Source organism: Archocentrus centrarchus, chromosome 11 (assembly GCF_007364275.1).
Source record: "Archocentrus centrarchus isolate MPI-CPG fArcCen1 chromosome 11, fArcCen1, whole genome shotgun sequence".
In the NCBI taxonomy this organism is placed as follows: Eukaryota; Metazoa; Chordata; class Actinopteri; order Cichliformes; family Cichlidae; genus Archocentrus; species Archocentrus centrarchus.
In genome coordinates this window covers 13,316,722-13,339,964 of record NC_044356.1, presented here as the reverse complement: position 1 = coordinate 13,339,964, position 23,243 = coordinate 13,316,722, and the positions used below count along the sequence as shown (strand labels likewise).

Genomic DNA, 23,243 nt, shown 5'->3' with positions numbered 1-23,243 from the left:
AGTTTTAGCACAATTAATCTATTTTACATCTGGTGGATGTAAAATAAGGAAGTAAATTTTCAGAATGGACGATCAGACCGGCATTATATTTTCACTCCCTCCCACCGCCACCGCCACCAGCACCACCATTCTCCTTTTTCTATCTGTTTTCAAAGACACGTCGTCTTCAGATTAGATAACGCCGTTCTTTATCCTGCCACTGTCCGGATGCGCCTCGCCCACACTTTGCTCCTTGGGTCTTTCCATTTGCAGGGAGGTCTATTATCTGCGGACCCATCTGTCACAAGGATTTAGATGACGTTGAATGTCATTGTTATGACTTTAATACTTAATACGTCACTGTGCTCTGTGCATATTGTTCAATTCAGAAGTGACATATTTGATATTTCATAAGCTTATAAGCAGGAGATCTGTCTCACTTGATTAATCTTCAAAGCTAATCTTCTGACTGAATTCATATTAAGGACTGTTCTTCCATTTTGAAGATTAGATTTGTTCTGAAAAAAGATTGTGTAACGCACTCCTCTCTTGACTATAATGACACCAATTAATGAAATCTTATTTCTTATGAGACTAAAATAATTTCAGGCTGATTTCTGACACCAGGCCACCCATGTTTAAGCACCCCCCCACCCCCACCCCACACACACACATACTCATGCACACAGACACACACACATATACTCATGCACACAGACACACACATATACTCATGCACACAGACACACACACAAACATGGGGAGGATGAACTCTGCCAATCCTGGCTAAAAAAAAAAACTGACAGATGACTCGCTCTTTGCCTTTGCACCACACAACATCTGCAACTTAGATCCTTTGCAGTCATTAAGCTCCTCCAGCTTTGAGGAAGATGCCCTGACAGTGGATGGTACCGCAGTGGGAAACGCTGCTGAACAATGGAATAAATGCCCGAAAATGTAACGGATATCCACGGGCATATGTCATCACATGCAGGAGTTCATAAACTTTGCTTGAATCTATGGGAGGAGCTCCATGATGCTGAGGCTGCTGATGGATTTCTGGGAAGTTTGTAGCCTACGTGCAGATTGCGGACGTTGGAATATTCTGATCTGAACAAACCAGAGCTCACTGGTGCTGCAGCTTGATATTTTTAATGATATGAATGTTGAATATTTACTTTAGGATCTCTGTGATTTAAACAGATGTGAACCTCAGGACCAGGGGGGAAATAAAAAGATTAAACTAAGAGTTAAGGCCTTTTTTCATCTTTACAGTGGATTGCTTATAGACTGGAAACGGTGAAGCAAAAGGTAAGAGTAAAATATGTCAAAGGAAAACACTTTGGAGCACACACAACAACTAAATCTTGATTATTGTATGTTTTAAATAAGAATAGTTTTGTTGTTTTTCAGCTATTCTGTATTTAGTTATTAAACCATACAATAAAAAAAGGAATTAAAGTGAGCTTATGTAAATGTAACAGATGTGAAAAGCATAATAAAATCTCTTCACTAAGCTTCTCCTGACTGAAGCTTCTTTTCAAACCGTATTCGGTGACTTGCCCGTGTTGTCTAACATCGTCATCTGTCTCTCTCTTTACTGCCTAACCCTCTTTAAAAGATTGTGAAACCCTCTCACCATGGAGCATCCCCCTTCCATGACCTCCTCAGTGGTAGATGGAGATGAGGTGGATACCCAATACCCCATCCTACCACCAAGAATGGTTCCTCAACCTCAGGCATGCGCCCCGCTATGTGGGATTCACCACACAGTCCAAACAGCAGCGGATCACCCTGTGTGGCTGGACAGAACCCAGGCCATGGCCACCACACCTTTATATAACGGCCACCTTTATGTCACACCGTCCCCTCGCTGCAACAAGAGAGGAGACAAATCCAAAGGCAAAGAGAAGAAGAATGACAAAAGGTCAGGGGGGTGTAGGACAGGACAGAAGGACCGAAATCACCAGTGCAAAGGCAAACTCTCAGGATGCCACAGACTCCAGGAAAAAGTCACATCTTTCACTGATGTGCCCATTGCTCGCTGTGGGTCACCCTTTGAGGGCCCCTGCAGGTCACCCCGAGATATCAGGGATGTTGATGGTCGAGGGCAGCCCAAGTCTGGTAACATTTCTTTGGAGATGCAAGATCGCCAGAGTCTTCCAGAGATAATAATCACCAGCAAGGATGACAACCCCCAGCGACACAACAAGGAAACTGAGCTTCGTCAGGACCTGTGTGAGGCTAAAGGCCTCCTGCCAGGAGTCGAGTGCCCCGGCTTGAGCCCCAGTTCCAGCCCTAAAACCAGCCCAAAACACAATGAGGATGATGACAAAGATGGTTACCGGAGGTCCCACAACATCGGTTGGCGGCTGGTCCACAGGAGGGCTCTGTTTCTGAGGAGGCAACGCCTGAACGACTGCGCCCTGGCGGTGGGGATATTCGGTGTGGTGGTGATGGTGATGGAGACGGAGCTCTCCTGGAGTGTCTACAGCAAGGTCAGAGAGAGGGGAGGAGGGAACCGGGCCAAAGCACTTTTACAAAGATTTGTAAAAGTGTTGTTACCCTTTATGATCACAGACAGCAGAAAAGATGCACAGGAAGATCAGGGTCATTACATCAAGCATGAGTTTGTGCACATACATGCACATAGGATTATGACTGCTGATGCCATTTTGTAGCCTGAACTTTGCAATGACAGTCATCAGCTGACAGTGATGTCATATTTGTGTATTTGTGTGTGTGTCACCCACAGAGCTCCATCTACTCTCTCGCACTGAAGTCGGTCATCAGTTTTTCTACGCTCATCCTGATTGGCCTCATCATAGCGTATCACTGGTGTGAGGTGCAGGTAACTTGTCCACTTCCTTTTGAAATTTAAACAGCTTTTAAAATCTGCTCCATTCATAATAAAACTCACTTTTAATTTCTCGCATGCCTTTGCAGGGCTTGTTTAAAAATGTCTTTTTGTTCTTGAAGGAGAGGCCTTTATGGTTTGTGACTCTAAAAATAACATTGTTCATTTAAAGTATTGATGGAGGTCTGACTTTGAGAAAAGACAGTAAATATAATTTTGTCATTTGCTCTGGGTTGTGACTCCACAAAGCGATGGGCACAGTTCTTCACAGATATCACTTACATAATAATGCGCTCTTCCTATCCCTCTGCTAGCTCTATGTTCATGATATTGGTGCAGAGGATTGGCGGATTGCCATGACAACGGACCGGTTGGCTCTGATAGTCCTGGAGCTGGCAGCAGTGGCCATTCATCCTTATCCAGTGGGCCTGCAGGCCTACTTCCAGCAGGTCAAGACTCGCATGTCGCTGTCGGAGACAGAGCTGGAGATCGTCCTGGCTCTGCCCATGTTCCTGAGGCTGTACCTGCTGGGTCGGGCTATGATGCTGCACAGCCGCCTCTTCACAGACACAGCCTCCCGCAGTATTGGAGCACTGAACAAGGTGGGAGGTCACCTTTGGGCTCCCCTGCAGAATCTGGCTTTGGGCTTATCTGGCTTGGATAGTACTGTGATGAGATCATATAAATTGAAGAGAGAAATTTGAGACTTTGGAAGGGGATTCGTGGGATATTAAGTCAATATTTTGGACAATGATTTTGGGCTGGGCTTCCTTTTATGAACATTTCATGCACATCTCTTTATGTCTTATGTCTAGGTGGGCCGAGAGGTCTGTAGAGGTGTGACACTCGAGGTGTGATTATCACAGTTTCGCCCCTATGAACCCCACTGGTTTCACAAGCCTTGTCTGCTTTTCTTTTCCACAGTTGATTATATCCACCTCCCTAATCCCTTTCCTTACTAATGCTATTTAAGAGTAATGAAAACAACCTCTGTCCCTTGCTTCTGCAATACCAAACCTACTATCCATGTGTCAAGCCAGATTGAGAACAAGTTCTCTCATCCCTCATGTCCTCTGTATTATATAATCATAATCTGACAGGTGCTATCCTAAATAGTTTGTCTAAGTAGGCCCCTAATGTCAAATTATGATGTAACATCTCCCATTTGTGATCTTCAGATACACTTCAACACCCGGTTTGTTGGAAAAACGCTGATGACCACCTACCCCGGGACCGTGCTGATGATTTTCAGTGTTTCTCTGTGGATTGTGGCTGCATGGGGCTTACATGTTTGCGAGAGGTGTGTCGCAATACGTCAGTTTCCTGCTGGGTTTATGTTGTGGCTCCTGCTCTCAGGATTATTTAATATTTCATTTTCAGCCAGGTTCTGGCAGATAAACAGCAGTAGTTAAATTTTTCCACTGGCTGCAACAAATCCAATTTTCTCTCTGCTGCTGCTGCTCATCTGTACAGGCTGGGTGATTCTGACAAGGTTAAATATCATCTAATCTAGATATGAAACTGCTAATATGATTTTGAATAGGAAAAGTGGTGAAAAGACATTTCACCTCTCATCCAAGAGGCTTCTTCAGTTCTAAAGTGTGAAACCTCCATAAGACACCCCACCATCATCCCGCCACCATCCCTTCAGGATACCTATGCAGGTCACCTGAGGGGAAAGTGTGAATGCCTGGGAAGCAATCTCAGGACTGCACTGTAGGTGGTTGTTAGCCGGTAAGCCACCACCTCTGTTCAACGATGGACGTTCACAGTGGACATAGAAGGGCTCTTTTTCTCCTTTTTAAAACCATCTGTCCTCTCAGTCCAAAGTGATCAGATTTGCACCCCCCCCCCCCCCCCCCCCCCCGTAAGCCTGCCTCCTGCCTTACTGCCACATATTTCAAATACAACGAGGGTTTCTACAGACAAAACCATGGATGTGCCGTGGGTTCCCCAGTGTGACCCATTGTGGCCAACCTTTAGATGGAGGCTACTGGTTCAGATCTGTGGATGACATCTGGGTCAAATTCAAAACCCCAAAAATAGAGGCCGTCACCAAACACATGAACTCGGGGAACTCCCACCACCCATGGGAACACAAACTTGGGGTGGTCAGGTCCCTGTAATACAGCACAGAAACATTCCCAAGGCAGCAGGGGAAGAAAAGGAACACGCAGACATTAAGAAAGCCCTTAAAACATGTAGTCATCCTAACTGAACCTTCATTAAATCAGCAAAGATGTACAGGAAAGAACCTCAGACACCAAACAGGGGGAAAACAGAATAACAGAGGGAACAATGTTGTTGTCTCTTATGTGCCAGGTTTGTCGGAGAAACTCAGAAGAGTTTTCTCCAAGCATAACACCCTGATGCACTTCAGACCCGACAACACCCTCATGCAGAAACTGATGACTCTCAACACTCAGCAAGCCCAGCAAATAGTGTATTCTGTGCGGTGCTGTGCGGTGCTGTGCGGTGCGGTGCTGTGCTGTGCTGTGCTGTGCAGTGAGGAGGCTCAGACCTTAACATAGAGGAAAACACATGGCACAGGAGAGTCAGCTCAACAGAACAAGACTCAGCGGTGCACCTGCATCCTATTTTGAGGATGTCAGTGTTCACATTTTGGTTTGAGAGAGGAGTAAAGGACGCCTTCTACGTGCACTGAATGGCCGTCGTTTAAGCAGAGGTGGTCACTCACAACACCAGCTATCAGCCACCTACAACGCAGTCTTGAGATCCCTTCCCAGGCGTTTCAACCTGCACTCACACCTTGCTTACACAGACATGCTTAATATGAAAAGAGGTATTTCTTGTAAAATGCAATGTGCGTAAAGAAAGAAAATACTATTAATGTAAATCCAGAACCAAAACAAAATGGTATTATATACATATACCAGTGTTTTATTTCTGCAGACACCACAACTACAGGGACCTGAGCAGCAACTACATGGAGGCCCTGTGGATGGTCTCCGTTACCTTCTTGTCTATCGGATATGGAGATGTGGTTCCTCACACCTACTGTGGACGCAGCATCTGCCTCCTCACCGGGATAATGGTGAGGCAGAGGGTGGATAGTTATGTCTGTGAAGAGCGAGCTCTGATTCTGAATGCAAATCACAAACTAAATGTGCATTTGTGACTCTCGCAGGGAGCAGGCTGCACAGTCTTGGTGGTGGCAGTGGTTGCCAGGAAGCTGGAGCTGACCAGGGCCGAGAAACATGTTCACAATTTCATGATGGACTCCCACATCACCAAGAGGGTGAATACTAGTATTTCCTTCAGTGTGGCTGAATTTTACATGTTAATGATAATTAAACATGGCCAAAAGCAAGAAATATTCTACAAAGGCTTCATTTTTTTTCCTGTTTGCACACAGTAACAGCTTAAAGCATGCAGGATCTTATATCCGATACCACATATCAACTCATTTTACTCAAAATACAATGTCAACAATCTAATTTGACTTAAAAACTTCAAAAGGAGTGATGTTATCTTCCAATCAGCATGTTCCTTGATACTCCTCTGATTGGCAATATTTTTTATCCTGTTGTATATCGATACTAATTGAATAAAGCCCAAAACAACTGAAAGATCATTGAAAAATGGAGGAACTGGCTCACTCAACACAATTTTGTTTTCTCACTTTCAACTTAAAATTTGCCCATGGTGCACTGGGATTCATTCCAGATTTTGTCAGCGTTATTTGGCACGTGCAGTAAATAACAGCACTCTGAGATTATGTGCATAAACATGCAATAACTCTCATCGTGGTTTTTCTGCATCTTTCCACCAGATAAAAATTGCTGCAGCAAATGTGCTGAGAGAAACCTGGCTTATCTACAAGCACACTAAGCTGTCAAGAGAAAGAGACCACGGCAGAGTCCGCATGCACCAACGCAAGCTGCTCCTGGCCATCCACCAGTAAGGCATTTACCCCAAATATAAATCTAATAATAATGACCTCTTTATCAATCACTGCCTAAAATGATCGAATAGCACTTATTTCAAATCATTTTAAATTGTGTACCATCTAAAAATGAATCCATCTACTTTCCTCCTCCAGCCTGTCTCATTCTCTCTAACATAGCATTAGGGCCATAATTCCATAATTGGTTGGACACAGTTTCTGTGTACTGCCTCAGTGCACCACCACCGTGGATTTTTAATCATACATTTAAGATGTGAGTGCAGACTTTCAACTTTAATTCAAGGGGTTTCACAAAAGTGTTGCATTAACTGTTCAGGAATTACAGAGATTTTTTTGTATGCAGAGTCCTCCATTTTCAGCAGCTCGAAAGTAAATGGACACTTGAGTGAAAAGCAGTTTTATGGACAGACAAGGCCTGTTATCATTTCACAACAAAGCAGACATGATATCAGAAGCTGTCTGAAGTTGATTCAAAGTGTTGAATTTGTATTTTGTAGCTTTTTACTGTCATTTTAAATATGAGGCCCAAAGAGATGTCAGTACAAGTGAAGGAGGTCATCATTAGACTCAAACACCTAAATAAGCCTTTCGGAAAGACAGCAAAAACTTTAGCAATGCCCAAATCAGCAATCTGGTACAGTCTTAAAAATAAAGAATGCACTGACCAGCTCAGCAACACCAAAAGGCAACATCATCTAACCAAGTCAAGAACACTCTTCAGGAGGAAGGAGTATCATTCTCAAGGTCAAGAGACATTGTTATGAATGGAAATACAGAGGGTTTAGAACAAGGTGCAAACCACTGACACTCAAGAACGCCAGATTAGACTTTGACAGAAAACATCTGAAAGAAGCTGCACAGCTCTGGAAAACATTATTTGGACAGATGAAACCAAGATCAACTAGTTCCAGAATCCAAAGAAAACCACATCATCTGTCAAACATGGTAGAGGTGAGGTTATGGAACCAGGTCACTGATGTTTAGTGATGATGTGACTGCTGATAGAAGTAGCAGGATGAATTGTGAAGTGTACAGGGCTATACTCTTTGCTCAGATTCAGCCAAATGCTGAAAAACTGATCAATAGACCCAATAGAGGAGCTTTTCAGTTACCGAAGACAATACTTAATGCAAAATGACCCACACATGAGCAGTAACTGAATGTTACATCCCAGTGGAGGAAACACAGCATTTAGTGATGTTCATGGGCTCCAGACTTCAGGCAGTCATTGCCTACAAAGGATATTTAACACTTGCATTTGTCCAGTTGTTTCAGAGCCTCTGGAAATGGGGGTCTGTGTATAAAATATCTTGAATTAACCCCTTGAATTAAAGCTGAAAGTCTGAAGCTCACTCACGTTATTGAGAATTTAAAATCCAGTGTGGTGGTGCACAGAAGCAAAACTACATAAATTGTGTTACTGTCTAACAAATTTTTGATTTCTAACGAGACAGTTTGAGTCGAGTCATTTAAAGTCATATCTTGTCCTACATAGTCATCTGAACCACATGACAAATTTAGGGGAATAAATTTAGAGTAAGGTCATTTAAATGTAATGGCCCCATCCCCTATAAATAGTAGGTACAACCAAATGAAACATAAACCACGACCGGTACCATTTGTAGCAATGCACATAGTTTTAAGACATTGAGGTTTGGAAATAGTAGAAATAATGCATATCGCTCAGGGGGTTTCTGCCATACCTTTTAGGAAGATATTTCTTCTATATAAAGGGCAATTCATTATTACTATATCACTCTTCTCTACTGCTACCATTACAGTACATTTGTGACTTGTACTGTACTGTGATTGCTCCTTCAAGCCACAAGTTATGCTGACTTTTACGTCAGCCATTCCTCATTAAATTGGAGGATTTTCATTTGTTCCCTTTGCATAATCTACAGAGCTCCCTTTAAATTGTTTTATGGGAGCCACTCTCTACCAAAGCCCTCATAAAATTTGTTGGCGTGGTGTCATGTTTATGGGTTGTTTCTCCAGTCATGTGTCTGACTGGCCCTTTAAATTACTGCTTCTCTTAAAATGAAAAAGTAGTAATGTCATAAAAGCAAGTAATTTTTATTTTCCAGGCTGCGGCGAGTGAAGATGGAGAAGAGAATACTTGCTGACCAGGGGAACACACTTGTGGACCTTAACAAGGTATGAGAGTAAAGTCCGCAGGTACCACCAATGTCCTGGTAACACCACCAAAAAAAAAAAAACAAATCTAATTCCCTGACGGCTTTTCTTTCCTGCATGCACACCCGTAAACATGGATACCAATGCAGATGCAGAACCTGATGTATGACGTGCTGTCAGAGGTGCAGGGCTGCAGGGGAGAGCTGGACACGCACATCAACACCCTGGAGAAGAACGTGGAGGAGCTGAGAGAGGGCTTCAGGAGCCTGATGCCGCTTCTCTCCAGCACTCTGTCCACGCAGAACTCCTCCATCCGCCACCTGCTCAGGGAGAGGGAGGTGAAGACGGAGATTGCAAGCATGAGCAGAGACGACAGGTAGAGGAACGGATAAGGAGGTCTTCTCAAGGCACTCGTTAAGGAGTTATCTGCCTTTAATGCAGCTAAAAATGACTTTTTGAAGAGGACAGAAAAAAAAGCAAAGGTTTATTAGAGATTTGTAAAACTGTATTAAAATATACTTATTTTTTGTAGCAGAAATAAAATCAAACTGTAGAAATTAGTACTGTGGCAGCAAGAAAACTAAAAATGTAACCATTTTGCCCAATTAAGTCTTTAACTTGAATAATCACCAGTGCTCGCAGGTTGATCCTATGTCATAACTTACTTTACAACTGTGGACTTCTAAAGTATTTGGGTCCACGGTCAATAACCTGCAGATACTTTTACCTCTACTTAATACATAAACTAAGCCAGCTTTTATTCTGCAAATGCTGCATTATATAATAAAATCTGTATAACCTAGTACTGTTTGGTATTGTATTATAAATCCAATGTTAACCTGTAGTACTTTATAATAAAAGGTGACAACACTACCTGCCTTTGTTCAGTTTATCTCAGAGCATTAAAAATAACCACATACAAACCATTCCTTTAGCCAAAACAATATTTTATTTAGAGAGACGGGGTTGGAGGGTGGAGTTACAGCAACAAACCATCTGTCAACATTAACAGTGGAAATCCATCTGCTGTCCCGTTAAGTCTTCAGATCTCATTTCCGATCAGGCCGCAGGGTCCGCCGCTGCCACCATCTCGAAGGCGGAAGACGCTGATATCAACCGGTCCATCCCCTCCTCTCCCCTTCAGCTCCGGGGAGAACAGCTAGTGCTGCTTCCTCCTGAATGAGCACCCTGCCAGAAAAGACAATGACAGTCAGGCTGCTGCTGCTGACAAAAAAAAATAAATTGTAGCCTTACAGACTTAATGCAGAGCAGAGCACGCTGCTATTGCGCTGCACAGTGCTGATACAAGAGTCATTTCTTTCAGTCATGTGAGTGATTAGGTCAGCTTTAATTTTACATTCAGAGCGTGGAAAGGAGTGACACTAATTCAACAACCCACCCGCAGAATCAAATCTGCGCTTTTAGTGTAGGGCAGGAAATATCTGTTCTCAGCCTTCGAAAGGGGGGAGCCAGTAGTCTAGCTCAACCCTTCTGCAAACTGAGGTCGATATGGCACCGGAATGAGACTGCAAGACCACGACAGAGGAAGTCCAGTCACTTAGCAGTGCGGCCAAGACATCATAATGAGTAACTATCTATACCATTCATTTCTTTGAGCTCAGAAACACACCAAAAAAAAAAATATATGTGTGTATTTGATGAACAACATCCACCTACTGGTGTATATCCTTTCAATAAAAAAGCAAGACTAACATGGCTTTAAAACAAGATTGTTTTTACCCATAAAGAGCAAAATGGGCACTTGAATATAGATTTAAGGTACTTTGTGGCTGCTATTTGATTACACCTACAAAACTGTCCCATGGTCTGCCTGCTATCACACATAACAGCATCACTTTGAAAACAAATTCAACATTACCAGAAAAAAAGCAGAAAGACAACAGATTGAACCTTAAAAAGCTACAGTGGGACAGTGTGTGGATGTGTGACTAACCTCAGTTAAAGAGCAATAAAGTTCTGGCATAGGGAAAAAATATAAATACCTTTAAGCAAACAAAAATAGTACTGGTGACAGGATGAACACCTCCACCCTGACTTGTTTTTCCTGTAATTTTTTTCCTAGCACCATGCACTACTAAATGCATTAAAAACATTTTTAAACATGTCTCATTTTAGATAATTCTGCTCCTTCACCCCAACAGAAATCCAAATTCAAAGTGCATGAGAGTGAGTTTATATTAGCAGGCTACTGAGTCCATCAGCATCCGAAGACACTCCTGTTGAGGATGAACATTGTGCACAGATTAATACTGACCCTCTGTGAGACGTGCTTTGCCTCCGGTGGGCTGACACAGGACTGTAGAGCAGCCCACGCACAGCACGACTGTCTGAGCGTGGCTGAACACCGTCGTGATCTTGTAGCATCCTGCAAAACAAACGTTTCAGTCTTTAAAAAAATCATATCCCCAAAACGCTCGCAAATAAACCCCCATGTGACCCGTGCATGTGTCGAGCTCTACTGTACCTGGACATTTTACATCCATGAAGTAAGAGTTGGGACTCTGAACGAGACGCTTCTTCTTGTGCCTCCTCTTCTCCTCCTCAGGGGATGGGTGCAACAAGTCTTTTGCGAGCTACAAGATTTAAGAAAAAGAGGAAATATAGGAGTAAAGTGTTAAGCTCCCACAGAACAATTAAAGAGAAATTATTAAAATTTAAAAAAGAATCATGGCGAAAAGAAAATGAGTTGGATCGTCGACTTTCAAGGTTTTTTTTTTTTTAAATTAAGCTTAAAAACGCTCGAGCTGGCATGTTTTGCTCGTGCTAAGTTCGCACGTTCAGGCTTCTCGGCTGGCCTAAATTTCTTGGATTAGATAATACAGTCTGCGCATTTCCACCAATAACGGATTGTTCCACAAATGTTCACAGATCCCCGGTAAAATGCCTCGACAGCTACTCTAAAAAATGCCAACCAAAGTGAAAATATAACTGTTAATATTTGGTTTTCGGGGGTTATATGAGCGTCAGCTGAACTGGCTCCATGTTTGCGGTGTGTGCGCGCAGCCATCTTGTATCACAATGCGCTCGCAAATGCGCCCAAATGTGCACATTTCCTTCTGCCAAGCGGCGCTCAAAACCCTGCGAAAACTTCTAAAAGTGGTACCGGGCGAACCGCTAGTTTCTCGTGTACGCGTTGAGCCGCGTGGTGGCTCCCTGACACACCGTTAAATTATAAAAATGCCGTTTTGCTACAGCCCATCCATACTCACTGGCATGTTGGCGAGGAAATAGCCGCTGCCGAAAAGGAGGTATTACCGGAAGCGAGGGGCTAATATCGGTGGCTCAGTTGAGCACGAGCCGGACGTGACGATTTTAGCGGCACATGGCGGCCATTTTGGTGAGGTCAGAAGCCCGCCCTGTTTACTGTTCTCCGTTATTCCTTTAATAAGATAGATTTTATTTCGATTTTTAAGGCAAATAATATGCTTCAAGTCCTAATATAAACAACGGCTATTACTATTGGAATACTACTACTACTACTACAACTACAATTAATAATAATAATAATAATAATAATAATAATAAAAACACAGCTGTACATATAAAATATTTGAATTTTATACAGTGTTCAATTTTGTTTTTGATATTCCTAAAACACCAACTATATCATATCATACTGAAAGCGTGTAAATTAAGATCGTTAATCCTAAAGGACGTTATGTTCTTCCTCGAGGGCCCCCTGGTGGCACCTCAGGGATCCACACAGCTGCAGCTCACGTGCTCTGTCTTCAGCACCTAGATGTAAACATGAAGAACCATCTAAAGCAGCAATTCTCAAACTGTGGGATGCAGATAACTAGCAAATATACAGGGAAACTAATTTTAATGTTATATAATTAAAGGTCAACATTTCAAACATTGGGCATCTTTGTCTCTTGAGACAATTGTACCATATCCTGATGATGTAATGGTTCAGATCCTGGAGAGCAGGACACAAATATCCAGCAAACAGTGTGCATTTCCCAAAGACACCAGCATTTCCCAGTGTCCATCTATCCATCCATTTTCTTCCACTTATCCAATTTGGGATCATGGAGACACTGGTGCCTATCTCAGCTGCCATAGGGGAAGAAGCAGGGTACACCCTGGACAGGCTGACAGTGTATCACAGGGCTAACACAGACTCACATTCACACCTACAGCCATTTTTGAATCAGCTTCTGCTTCTACCCAAAATAACCGTTTCAGCAGGCATCCACACACAGACCTGAATATTCCCCGTGATGTCTTCTAAGTGTTGGAAACTTTACAAAAAACTCCAAAACTGTTACATTTAGTCAGCATTATATAAGTGTCTGGAGCTTGAAAAAAGGGCGACTGGACTTCTTCAAGCTCCAGAGACTACTGTGACCTGGATGACTGAGAATCTACACAGACATTATGTAAGCGAGTGTTACATGGTTGGTAACTGTAGAGTTATTGAGCAAAAGCTACCACTGTAGCACACAGTTCTAATTGGCTGTCCTGTTCATTTATATTAATTCTTACTTACCAAGTTACAAATAAACAACAGAAATTATATATCTGTATATACACATATTTTTATTGCTATAAGACAAAGTAGATGGCAATTCTCTCGACCTCTCTATGCTCCCCTCCTCTTCTGAAATGTTTTTTTTTTCTAGAGGATCTAGGGGATCAGTTCCTTTATCTTCACGTAACATTGACTTCCTGGTGGGAAAAGGTTTCTCTGTGAGAGAGAGCGAGAGATCAGAAATAATAGCAATTAAATTATGTTCCCATTAATCAGCATTTTATCAGGTCAAATAAAATTAAATGGGAGCAACTAATGGAAACTAATTATGGTCAAAAATGAATAAAAAGCCAAGATGTAATAAAGCAAAATAGACTTTAATAAATGTTGAAACATAATATAAATAATATGCAGTTCATGTTAATTGTGCACAGATGCCCACACATTCAAAGAGAGCAGGAGGCATCTTAGAGCCATTTTAATAAAACAAAATGTTGGTTTGTTTTTTGTTTTGTTTTGCTAAATATCTGAGAATAAAGTCAAAAGTAGTAATGCCAGGAGGGAGGAAAAAAAACTAAATCAGTGAGGAAGCGTTATTTTTGGCATTTTGAGCATGAAGCAAGCAAGTCTGAGGTGACGTTCATCTTCAAATGCCAACTTTATCCCTGACATTTAAAGTTTATTCTCAAAATACGAAGGAAATTTCATCTTCTGATTCATCTGTGAAGTTCGTCTTTTACATTAAAATGTCAAGTTTAGTCTCAACATTTCAAAAAGCAAAAAAAAACCCCAGAAAACTTCCTCTTCTTTATTTGTACTTAATGTGGCCCTAATGCTCCTCCACACAGCGTCAACTTGAATCCACTGCAAGTGCGACGTACCTGCAGACAGAGACGCAGCAGACCTCCTCCGTCGCCCTGCGTCTCCAGCGACACCAGGAAGAGAGGCAGCGACTTCTCTGTGATTCTGTTTCCTACACAAACACGGAGCAAAAGACTTTATTTCATTCATCAGAAGGTTTTTCTTTTCTTAAATTAATCATGTATCCCTGTTCTAAATACAGTGAAAATTGCAAAATTATTAAATGTACTTAATACCAAGTTATCTAAAAACAACATTTGTGTTAAAGGGTCTTGCAGTGAAACCAGAGGAGCTCAAAAGATGTCAAAGACAGTCCTGCCATCAAATCTAACTCTAGCCGTGCTTTGATTTTCCTTTGAAGCACAAATAAATACACCACAGTTGCTGACCTGCCAGGTTGAGGGAGGTGAGAGTCGTGTTTCCGGGCAGGAAGAGTTGTCCGTCCCTGCGATGCACCGATGGGTCCAGCAGGGGGTTCACTGTATCCACCGACTCCGCCTGCTCATGGAGGCCCATCGAGTAAGTTATTATCGAGAACAGCATTTTTGCCCCGCAAAATGTTGCATCAGACAAACCTCATTCAGGGAAGTATTTGATTTATCCTGCAGAAAAAAGACAAAAAGTGAAACCAGTTCAATTTTATGCATATGACGCTCGACACACACAAGACTCAGGATACATTACCTCTTCTGCAGGTTGTTTCTCTTTGCCCCCTGCCTTCTCACCTCTAGCTTGAGGTGCCCTTGTATCCGTGCCTAGATAAGATGGCAATGAAACGATAAACACAGCTGCTGTCTCTCAGAGGAGAACACAACAAGTGTTACTTATTACTTTTCTTGTTAGGCTTTTGGCTGTCTTTGCTGGCAGCTGGTTTCTCTTCTTTTCTGGCTGCTTCCTGTAATAAGAATCCATAATGCAAGATTTACAGCGCATATCACACCAACACAAGCGCAAGAGTTTGCACAGTTTTACACTCTTTGCATGGAACCTTTTTTTTGTTGGCGCCTTTGGTCTCCCCTTTGTTGACACCCAGTGAAGTGGTGCTGGAAACTAATGCAAGCTGGTCGACAGATGCTTGGTGAGGCTCATCCTTAACTATAGCCTGAAAAAACAGATCAAAAATAATCCAGAGAGGGGCTTAAATGTGTGTCCTGTCAGAGTAGTGCTAGTCAGGGCACTTAGTTATTTAAAGGAGTTAAAGTCAGACACTGCCACTCTTACAGCTTGTGCTCTCTGCAGAAGCAGCTTCCTCCTCTCCACTATTTCTTCATGAGTTAAGGCAAACTCACCAAGTACCTGAAAAGGCAAGCGGCGAGCACTGGAGGATTATTAAATTACATAACATAATGCAATAAGATGAATATGATTTAAAACATCTTAACCGCTCATTTAAATGCATTATCTGCCAGTTAAACTCTTTGATGTAAATGGATACCGCAGCCAGACGAGCAGCTCCTTGATCTCCAATCCGATTGTTGGACAGCGAGAGAAAGAGCAAAGTTCGATTCAGCCGCAGGCCCTGAGGCAAAACAGGACGGAGACAACAGCTCAGCAGTCATGTGGGGGACACAGAGGGGGAATATGCCGTCAGTTCTGGGTAATACCTGAGCGATATGTGCAGCGCCTGCATCGCCTATAGAGTTGAACGCCATGTTGAGTGACAGGAGGTGTTTGTTAGCAGATTTGGCCGTTGAAAGCTCCAAACCAATCAGGCGAGCGCCTTCGTCTCCTATCCGGTTATTTCTCAGGGACAAGTGAGTGAGGCTTGATCAAACAAACACATGACATTAACTATATTTGTGTGTGTAGCAGTGTGTAAATATAGAGAGTTTTTTACACCAAATGCAAGAGCTATTTATTAGTTTGCTTTTTAAAAATTAAAATATGTTGAAAGTTTTTATTTTTTTTTTGCTAGTTAACCATTTTGTTTATTTTGGCTTCTTTTTTCTTTGCTTGTTAAGTTCACTTTGAAAAGATTTTTCTTTGCATTGTTTTTGGGGTTTGTCCACTCAGGTACCTGTACACAGGTACAGGCATGCAAAAAAATAAAGTTTAAAGAGGACTCTATGCAGTCCTGTGAAAAAATAAGTACGCTCCATGATTCGGTAGCTAGAAAACTTTGGTACACAAAGGAGTTCACGGTCGAGTCAATCCCCAGGTCCCGTGGCAGCAAAACAAGCTCAAATCATCACCCCTCCACCACCGTGCTCCATAGTTGTTATGATGTTTGTGCTCATAAGCTGTGTTTGGTTTCCACCAAAGGTGGTGCTGTGAATTATGCTCTTGCCTTTAAACTAGAGGTTGATGCCAGTGGGCGCAGCGCAGGTGCAGTACTTTTGTGGAAGGAAGACAATGCTGTTGATCATCCAGTGTGCTGCTTTTCAAAGAAATGCAATAAACACCAAACAAATACCAGCACAACTGATGAAGAAACCATAGCCTTACGTTTGGCCCTGCAACATTTTGAGGTGTATCTTGGTTCCAGCTCCACCCCAGTTGATGATTACACTGACCACAATCCCTTAGTGTTCCTGTCTCCCATGCATCTGAAGGGACTGATAACACTGGGGCAGATGCTCTATCTTGTGTAGGGCCTTAGGTCAGGCAGCCTTTCTTAAGTGTGAGGTGTTATCACCCAGGTCACAATTTTGTATTGTGTACAGTTTTCTCTCCTCCCTGCTGTTCATTTTGTTCTGTGCTCTAGGTGGCAGCTGGCCATTGGCTGAAGACTGTAAGCACCAACTTTAAATTGGGACCTGACAAGGTGATTCCTGATTCTAGTGATGGGCAAAGCCAGGAAACAAACATTCGAATCCGCTGTGCCAAAATTGTGTCGAGGTTTCGAAATGATCTGACACCCATCTCCACAGTGACACCTACTGGCCTCTTTTGCTATTGTCACATCATAATGACATTCTGTGAAACAACACAGACAAAGCTACATATTATACCAGACTATCAATAATTATGATCAGCACATATTTTGGAGAAATCTCCATACAACAAAGGAAGAAAAACTTTGAATAAATACTATTTTTCCCCCTCACGGGTTAACATTCACGAGGCTGCTTCAGTCGCCTAGTAATTCAGTGCAATGCACATCAAATCAATTTATAAAATAAAATATAATGAAAAAAGTCAGTTTATTGTGATAACCACATATGTTCTGTAGATTTGAATGTTGCCTACTTTGTAGTTCCCACAAGCTGTCTTTTGCTGTGGCTGCTGCTGCTGAGTCCTAAGCTTTCTGGGAGTTTGCAGTGTCATCAGGTTTGTTCTGCACTCTGTCAATCAAACCTAGAAGCAGCAGGTAAGCCACCTTACCAGCTGCTGGCGTGAAACACGTCAAGACCTCAATTAGCCGTGGTCACATAACGTGTTATGGAGCAGCATTTCAAAGCATTTGCACTTTGTAAGCTCGACACGGCATCAAAACATCAGTATCGAGTGTCCCATCTTTGCCTGATACCCAACCAGACTCTGCAGTGAGTATCGTGGACAGTAGTGCTGTATGAACAAGTGTTTTTGACTCTGAAAGAGCGAGATTAGTGCAAGAGAAGCACCATAAACCATGGAGCTCTGTTGTTTGCTTGCTTGCTTTCAAAGGATAAGATAAACCAACATGAACTTCTTTGCCTGCTTACATTTCCAGCCCATGGTGCATCCGTGGCATTTTGATCATGAATTTGATTTTTAACAAACAGCTACTACAAACATGTTTTACACCTGTGAGACGTGTGACTGCTAGGTTACTTACGTGCTGTCCTTAGAGAGAAGAAGGTGGTAGCCTTGCTCTGGAAGAACATTGCCTTCCAGTGCCACAACCCTAATTTAACACAAATCAAAGGGGGTGTTTCAGTAGCTCAGTGTTAAAGTGAAATTCCTCTGGTAGTCTACAACATTTGGACCTGCTGCGGTGTAGTGCAAACTGCTTGAATGACAGTGGGTATCCGCTATCACCTGAGGCTGGAGCACAGAGGTATTGTGTTCATGAAGGAGATCACCATGTGATCTGTCAGTCCCGCCTGCCAAAACCTGCGCAACCGTGGACAAGATTACGCCAACAAACAAGAACAAAACAGTGACAGCTGTAACCCTGTTTGCTGTAACAAGAGTGCAGGAGCTCATTACTCACCGAAGGCTCAGTAGCTGGTTCATGGAGGGGAGTATCTTCTGTAACACTTGGAAAGTCTGCTCATTCACCTTCCATCCTGTTCATTCATGACAAATTCAGTTATCTTATTGCCTCACTTTTCAAATAATATTATGAGCTCACTTCCCGATTAAGATGATGCAATGATATCTTTCAAACTCTGACATTACACGCAGCATAGAATGATATGACTGCAGATGACCAGTGTTAACCACAGACTCAGAAACTCAAATCCCACTTTTAATGTTGAACTAATGCCGTTATCACCCCTTCCCTGTGGTGTTTTGCTCTTACCAGAAATCTTCATGCTCTTGGCTCTGTCTTTACTCTCCAGCTCCACTTTTAAGCAGGGCTTTGGGCAGAACGGAGCATCGTTTGTCTCTAAATCGTTATCTTTTGGAGGTAGAATTATCATTAGTAAGAGAATCTGAGATTATAATATAACATTTAATGGAATGAGCATCATGGAGTAACGTGTCTGTGTAGATTCTCAGTTATCCAGGTCATAGTAGTCTCTGGAGCTTGAAAAAAGGCGACTGGACTTCTTTTTTTTTGTTTTTTTTTGTTTCTTCAAGAAACAAAAAGAAGTCCAGTCGCCTTTTTTCAAGCTCCAGAGACTATCATGGAGTAACTGACATTAAGATATGTCGACTACAATAATACTGCAATACTCTGTGCAATAATCTACAATATCTGTGTAACTGAAGGAGAAAATACAAAATATAGATAACCTGGTGACTCTGTTTGTAATGCTCTAAAGAACACCAAATTTCAGTGAAGTCACCACAATCAGGCTAACTTCCATGATTCTTCTTGTTTGTAGATGTGTAATGTTTAACCTCCTGAGACCCTTCATACTGTTCAACCTGTTGCATCTCCCGCATCCCAAACAAGACCTTGGGGCTCAGGAGGTCTGAGTATTTTGCGCAGAAATGCTCTAAATGTTTAGATTTCTGCTGCCAATAGATTTCCATTAATTGAGCTGTATCTGTATCTGTCTAAAGGCTTCTGTGGCAGTAAATCTTGCTACTCTGTCTGTTAGCCACAGGTCACCTCAAAAAATTACAGTGTGGTAATTTTGAAGTGAAAAATCAAATCAAATCACAGTATATAATATGCAAAAACATTTCCATTTTCCTTGTCACTCCAATGTGAAAATTATCACTGATTTATTAATTTTTTTGTAGTTGAAACAAGTATTTTGTCTGTTCTCTGTCAGTACAGTACTATTCAGAACAGGAACATCTCTTGTTTACCTTTGTCACCTCCTTCAGTCTGATTGGTGGAGGAGTCTGGGTACTTGGTGCTGACAGCTGGGATATCCTTCATGTCCAGAAGAGCACACAGCGCAGGGAAGTCAATCTCCACATTTCCTGTGCACTGATATTCATCTGTAGGGCAATGGGGATAAGGCGCTAACTGTACAAACCTCAACTGTCACCACAACCACACCAACTAGAAGAGCATATTGATGCTTACCAAAGGTGTGAACAGGCAGTGTTTCATTTGGTGTCGGTCCTGCAGGACAAACAGAGTCTTGACTATAGCTGTAACAAAATAACCAGCAACTGGCCAAACAGTTTTCCCTGTCAATCATAGCTCTGTGTGTAGTGTGTGTCATGGTCCTGGGTCTAAGACCCAGTGTTTAGTATGACTCCTAGTTTGCTTCTGTTTAATTGCCACCTTTGTATATTTCCTTTATATTTTTCCCTTGTTACAGGTGTTATTTGTACTCTTAGTTTAGTCTTTAATTGTCCCTTTTTATAGCTCTCTGCTTCCCTTATGTTCCACGTACATTATCTAGTCTCTGTCTGCAATGTTTGCCTGTTTGTTTATTTCCTGTTTTATTTTGGTAACCTTTGACTTGTAGGTGCTGTGTTCAGTGTTTCTTCCTTCACCTCATTATGATCATAGTTTTCAGCCATATGTCCCACCTGTTACCTATCCCCTTTTTATCTGTTATGTATTTATTGTCTCTGTTCAGCATTGGGTTGTCTGTGTTAGCTGTGTGCTGTATTCCCAGTATATCCAAGCCTACTTAGAGCTCTTTCGTTTCGGACTTTGCATGTTCTTCAGACATCCTGGCATTAAAGACCTATTTGAGTTTGATCTGTGCCTCCAGCGTCCTACATTTGGGTCCACCTTCATCTGGTACACAGCTGGAATTTGACCAACTGTGTACTACCACAGATTAGCACAGGCAGCTTTGCTGCAATTAGTGCTACTTCAGAGACTGCAGATGGAAGAGTTATGTCACTAAAACCTGATCTCATTATGAATAAACATGTTCTTGCGTACTTGAGATGATTGCTTTGATTATATGCACCACCTGTTTAAAAATAATCCTTTTAAACTGAGATCACATCACTTGAAGTTACGTAAAATTTTAAGGTACTTTGGTTGGACTTTATTTTTATCATGTGCTCCACTTTTATGGAAATATATTTTATTTTTTTAATCTTGAATTTACTGACTTGCTTTCCACAGAACAGTTTAACATAATAAACATATGCTGAATTGTGGTCAGAAGGTAACATCCACTCATCATGGGCATGAATGTCATGGTAATTTTGGCCTTCTAATGATTTGTTTGAACTGTTCTTTTTCCAGTGTAGAATGACTGTACAGCATACATCTTTAATGACTTTAAAAACAAGAATGGGGAGCACAAGTTTGAATTTATTTTTATTTTTTTAGATATAAACATAAACGGAAAAATTTTAATAAGTGGTGCTGCAGGTTCTATGTCTTTTAACTTGAAAATGCCAAGACCTGTTAACTTAGCATTAGTCTTCACGGTTGATTACAACTGGTAGTTTCTCTTTGCCAGCATAAAAAAGATTTGTTTCACAGTATTCATTTGACTGACAAATACTCAGACCAATGGGAAAGTCCAAGAAACCTTTTACAAATAATGTTACCCATCTTACAAATAATCAAAAGTTAAATATATTCTAAGCTGTGCAAATATTAAAATAACAGATTTTCAGATCATTTTCCATGAATTTAACTGAGAGCTAAGGTTAAGTAGCAGTCCAAGTAAAATGCGCTGCTATCTGTCGACCTGCTGATGAAAAACAAGCTAACCTGTGCTTTTCGAGGCCTCGTCTTCAGCGCTGGCTTTGTCTTTCGCGTGTTTCTTTCTATACATGGTGGATCTTGGAAGCAGAATTACAGTCAAAAAGCTGAAAGGCTTAAGCAGAAGACATCATTTGAGTGAGTTTAATAATACTTCTGCACTGTCGGTGTCAGCATGACTCGCCGGGGCGTTATTGACGGTGCTATGGATACCGCGGATGTATCGCGAGATTTAAGTTCTTAGCTCTTCCACTTTTTATAGCGTACAGGAAAAGTATCATTCATAAGGATTTGTAGGGAAATGTAGTAGTCTGTATGGCTCTCAGGTTATTGACAGCAATAATTACAACATAATTTAACTCACCTATCGTTAACTACTGTACTATCGCGAGAGGTGAGTGTGCAAATTGGACTCTGTTCTTGTTTTTAATTTCAGAAGAAAAAAAAAATCACTAACAATAAATTCATGTTATTCTTCGGTCAAAATGGAGCAGCAGTAGTGCTGGGAGAGCTCATACTCTATCACAGAGAAGACTGTTTTTATTAAATAAAACGCTTAACCACAAACCACCATACCTGTATTTCTTTTGGTAATTTTCACTTAAGTTTCTTACCGGATCATATCCAGATATTTATTCACTGAGCTCCTCATTTTATTTGACTATTAATTGAGCTACTCTTGTGTAATTTTTTATCTTACTGAGCCATTTTGTTATAGGTTATATTTAATGTTTTGTCTGCTGTGACAGTAATTTAACAGCAGCATCTTATTTATAATACCCCGCACTGACACTGTGTAAATATGCTGCTGCCGTTTTGCATTTTGTGAGAATTATCCGTGGAGTTTTCAAAGGAGACCACCAAGAAATATATTCACAATAATGTAGTGCTTTTATTAAAAAAAACAAAACAAAACAAAAAAAAAAACCCAAAAACAAATATAAAACAAAAAGTAAAAACCAACAGCATTTTTCATGACTTAAGAATCATAATTACAAACTTTAAACGAGTGGAAGAAGTTTTTTTTTTTTACTTTTTTTTTGACAAACTGTACACATCACAAAATGTCCGCCAGTCTGCCATTTACAATGCTTGCATCTTATTTTGTGATTGTCTAAAAATAACTAAACAAATCGCACAAAAAACACACAAATACAAGTACAAGCATCATACAATGACTGCTATCACAAAACGGAACCATTTCCTATTTGAAAGAAAAAAAAATGATACTGGGATGACAGCTTTTCTTTTCTTTTTTTAAACTTTTGTTTCTGTCACCGTTTTAAAAATATTTTAACATTTTTATGTTGGTTTGTTTTTTTAGTGTTCAACACTTTGCAGCAAAAAACAAGGAGGCGTTCTCCTTTAAAAGTAATATTAACAATGTTGAGTGACAAAGGTGTCGCTGCCGAGTCACTGTCATGTCCCAATGCCTTCTGTGTCCGTCTGACATTCTTCTCGCTCATGCAGTACATAGATGAATTTCATTTATAGGCAACGAAATTTCAGCTTATGTTTTTATGTCATCAGGACAGTTGGTGGTGAGATTTCTTGGACATTTAAAAAAGAAAAAAAGAAAAATCTTTTTCCTCCGAGCTTAAGTGTCTTCAGTATAGTCATACAAACGGAAGAAATTATAATATTATTATAATAATCATAATACATTTAGGGCTGAGTCCTGTACAGTACAATAATAAACAAAATCCATTTTCAAGATATTGCTTTTGGAGACACTCCTCAATGTAAAGTGTGTATA

At 41.2% G+C, this 23,243-nt stretch overlaps 3 protein-coding genes and 1 non-coding gene across 7 annotated transcripts; 1 reads left to right on the top strand and 3 right to left on the bottom strand.

Moving 5' to 3' along the window:
* Window positions 1-816: 816 nt before the first annotated feature.
* Window positions 817-9,771, top strand: LOC115788519 (small conductance calcium-activated potassium channel protein 1-like). Of its 3 annotated transcripts, none has more exons than XM_030741568.1 (11): window positions 817-1,290; window positions 1,601-2,477; window positions 2,735-2,830; window positions 3,151-3,438; window positions 3,652-3,663; window positions 4,015-4,136; window positions 5,750-5,891; window positions 5,985-6,095; window positions 6,630-6,757; window positions 8,852-8,921; window positions 9,050-9,771. In XM_030741568.1, the coding sequence occupies exons 2-11, from the start codon at window positions 1,620-1,622 to the stop codon at window positions 9,278-9,280; spliced, it is 2,058 nt and encodes a 685-aa protein (XP_030597428.1). In that variant the 5' UTR covers window positions 817-1,290; window positions 1,601-1,619; the 3' UTR covers window positions 9,281-9,771. The 3 variants fall into 3 exon arrangements, with proteins under 3 accessions (XP_030597428.1, XP_030597427.1, XP_030597429.1); XM_030741567.1 differs by having other exon boundaries at window positions 3,652-3,687; XM_030741569.1 differs by lacking the exon at window positions 3,652-3,663.
* Window positions 9,772-9,826: 55 nt separating this feature from the next.
* Window positions 9,827-12,185, bottom strand: rps27.1 (ribosomal protein S27, isoform 1). Its single transcript, XM_030741761.1, has 4 exons — window positions 12,131-12,185; window positions 11,386-11,494; window positions 11,176-11,286; window positions 9,827-10,088 (listed from the first exon to the last, which is right to left on the bottom strand). Exons 1-4 carry the CDS (start codon window positions 12,134-12,136, stop codon window positions 10,060-10,062), a joined length of 255 nt encoding a protein of 84 aa, XP_030597621.1. The 5' UTR covers window positions 12,137-12,185; the 3' UTR covers window positions 9,827-10,059.
* On the bottom strand, window positions 10,341-10,470 carry LOC115788855 (small nucleolar RNA SNORA35). The gene has a single exon (XR_004020646.1). It is a non-coding gene; the product is annotated as a small nucleolar RNA SNORA35 (small nucleolar RNA).
* Window positions 12,186-12,639: 454 nt separating the features above from the next.
* On the bottom strand, window positions 12,640-21,691 carry lrrc71 (leucine rich repeat containing 71). Of its 2 annotated transcripts, XM_030740323.1 has the most exons (18): window positions 21,497-21,691; window positions 19,889-19,927; window positions 19,666-19,800; window positions 18,704-18,802; window positions 18,392-18,467; window positions 18,217-18,291; window positions 18,014-18,082; window positions 15,861-16,020; window positions 15,692-15,775; window positions 15,478-15,552; window positions 15,245-15,358; window positions 15,088-15,151; window positions 14,941-15,011; window positions 14,832-14,858; window positions 14,646-14,754; window positions 14,277-14,368; window positions 13,503-13,611; window positions 12,640-12,656 (listed from the first exon to the last, which is right to left on the bottom strand). In XM_030740323.1, exons 1-17 carry the CDS (start codon window positions 21,558-21,560, stop codon window positions 13,552-13,554), a joined length of 1,413 nt encoding a protein of 470 aa, XP_030596183.1. In that variant the 5' UTR covers window positions 21,561-21,691; the 3' UTR covers window positions 12,640-12,656; window positions 13,503-13,551. The 2 variants fall into 2 exon arrangements, with proteins under 2 accessions (XP_030596183.1, XP_030596182.1); XM_030740322.1 differs by lacking the exon at window positions 12,640-12,656 and having other exon boundaries at window positions 13,476-13,611.
* Window positions 21,692-23,243: the final 1,552 nt, after the last annotated feature.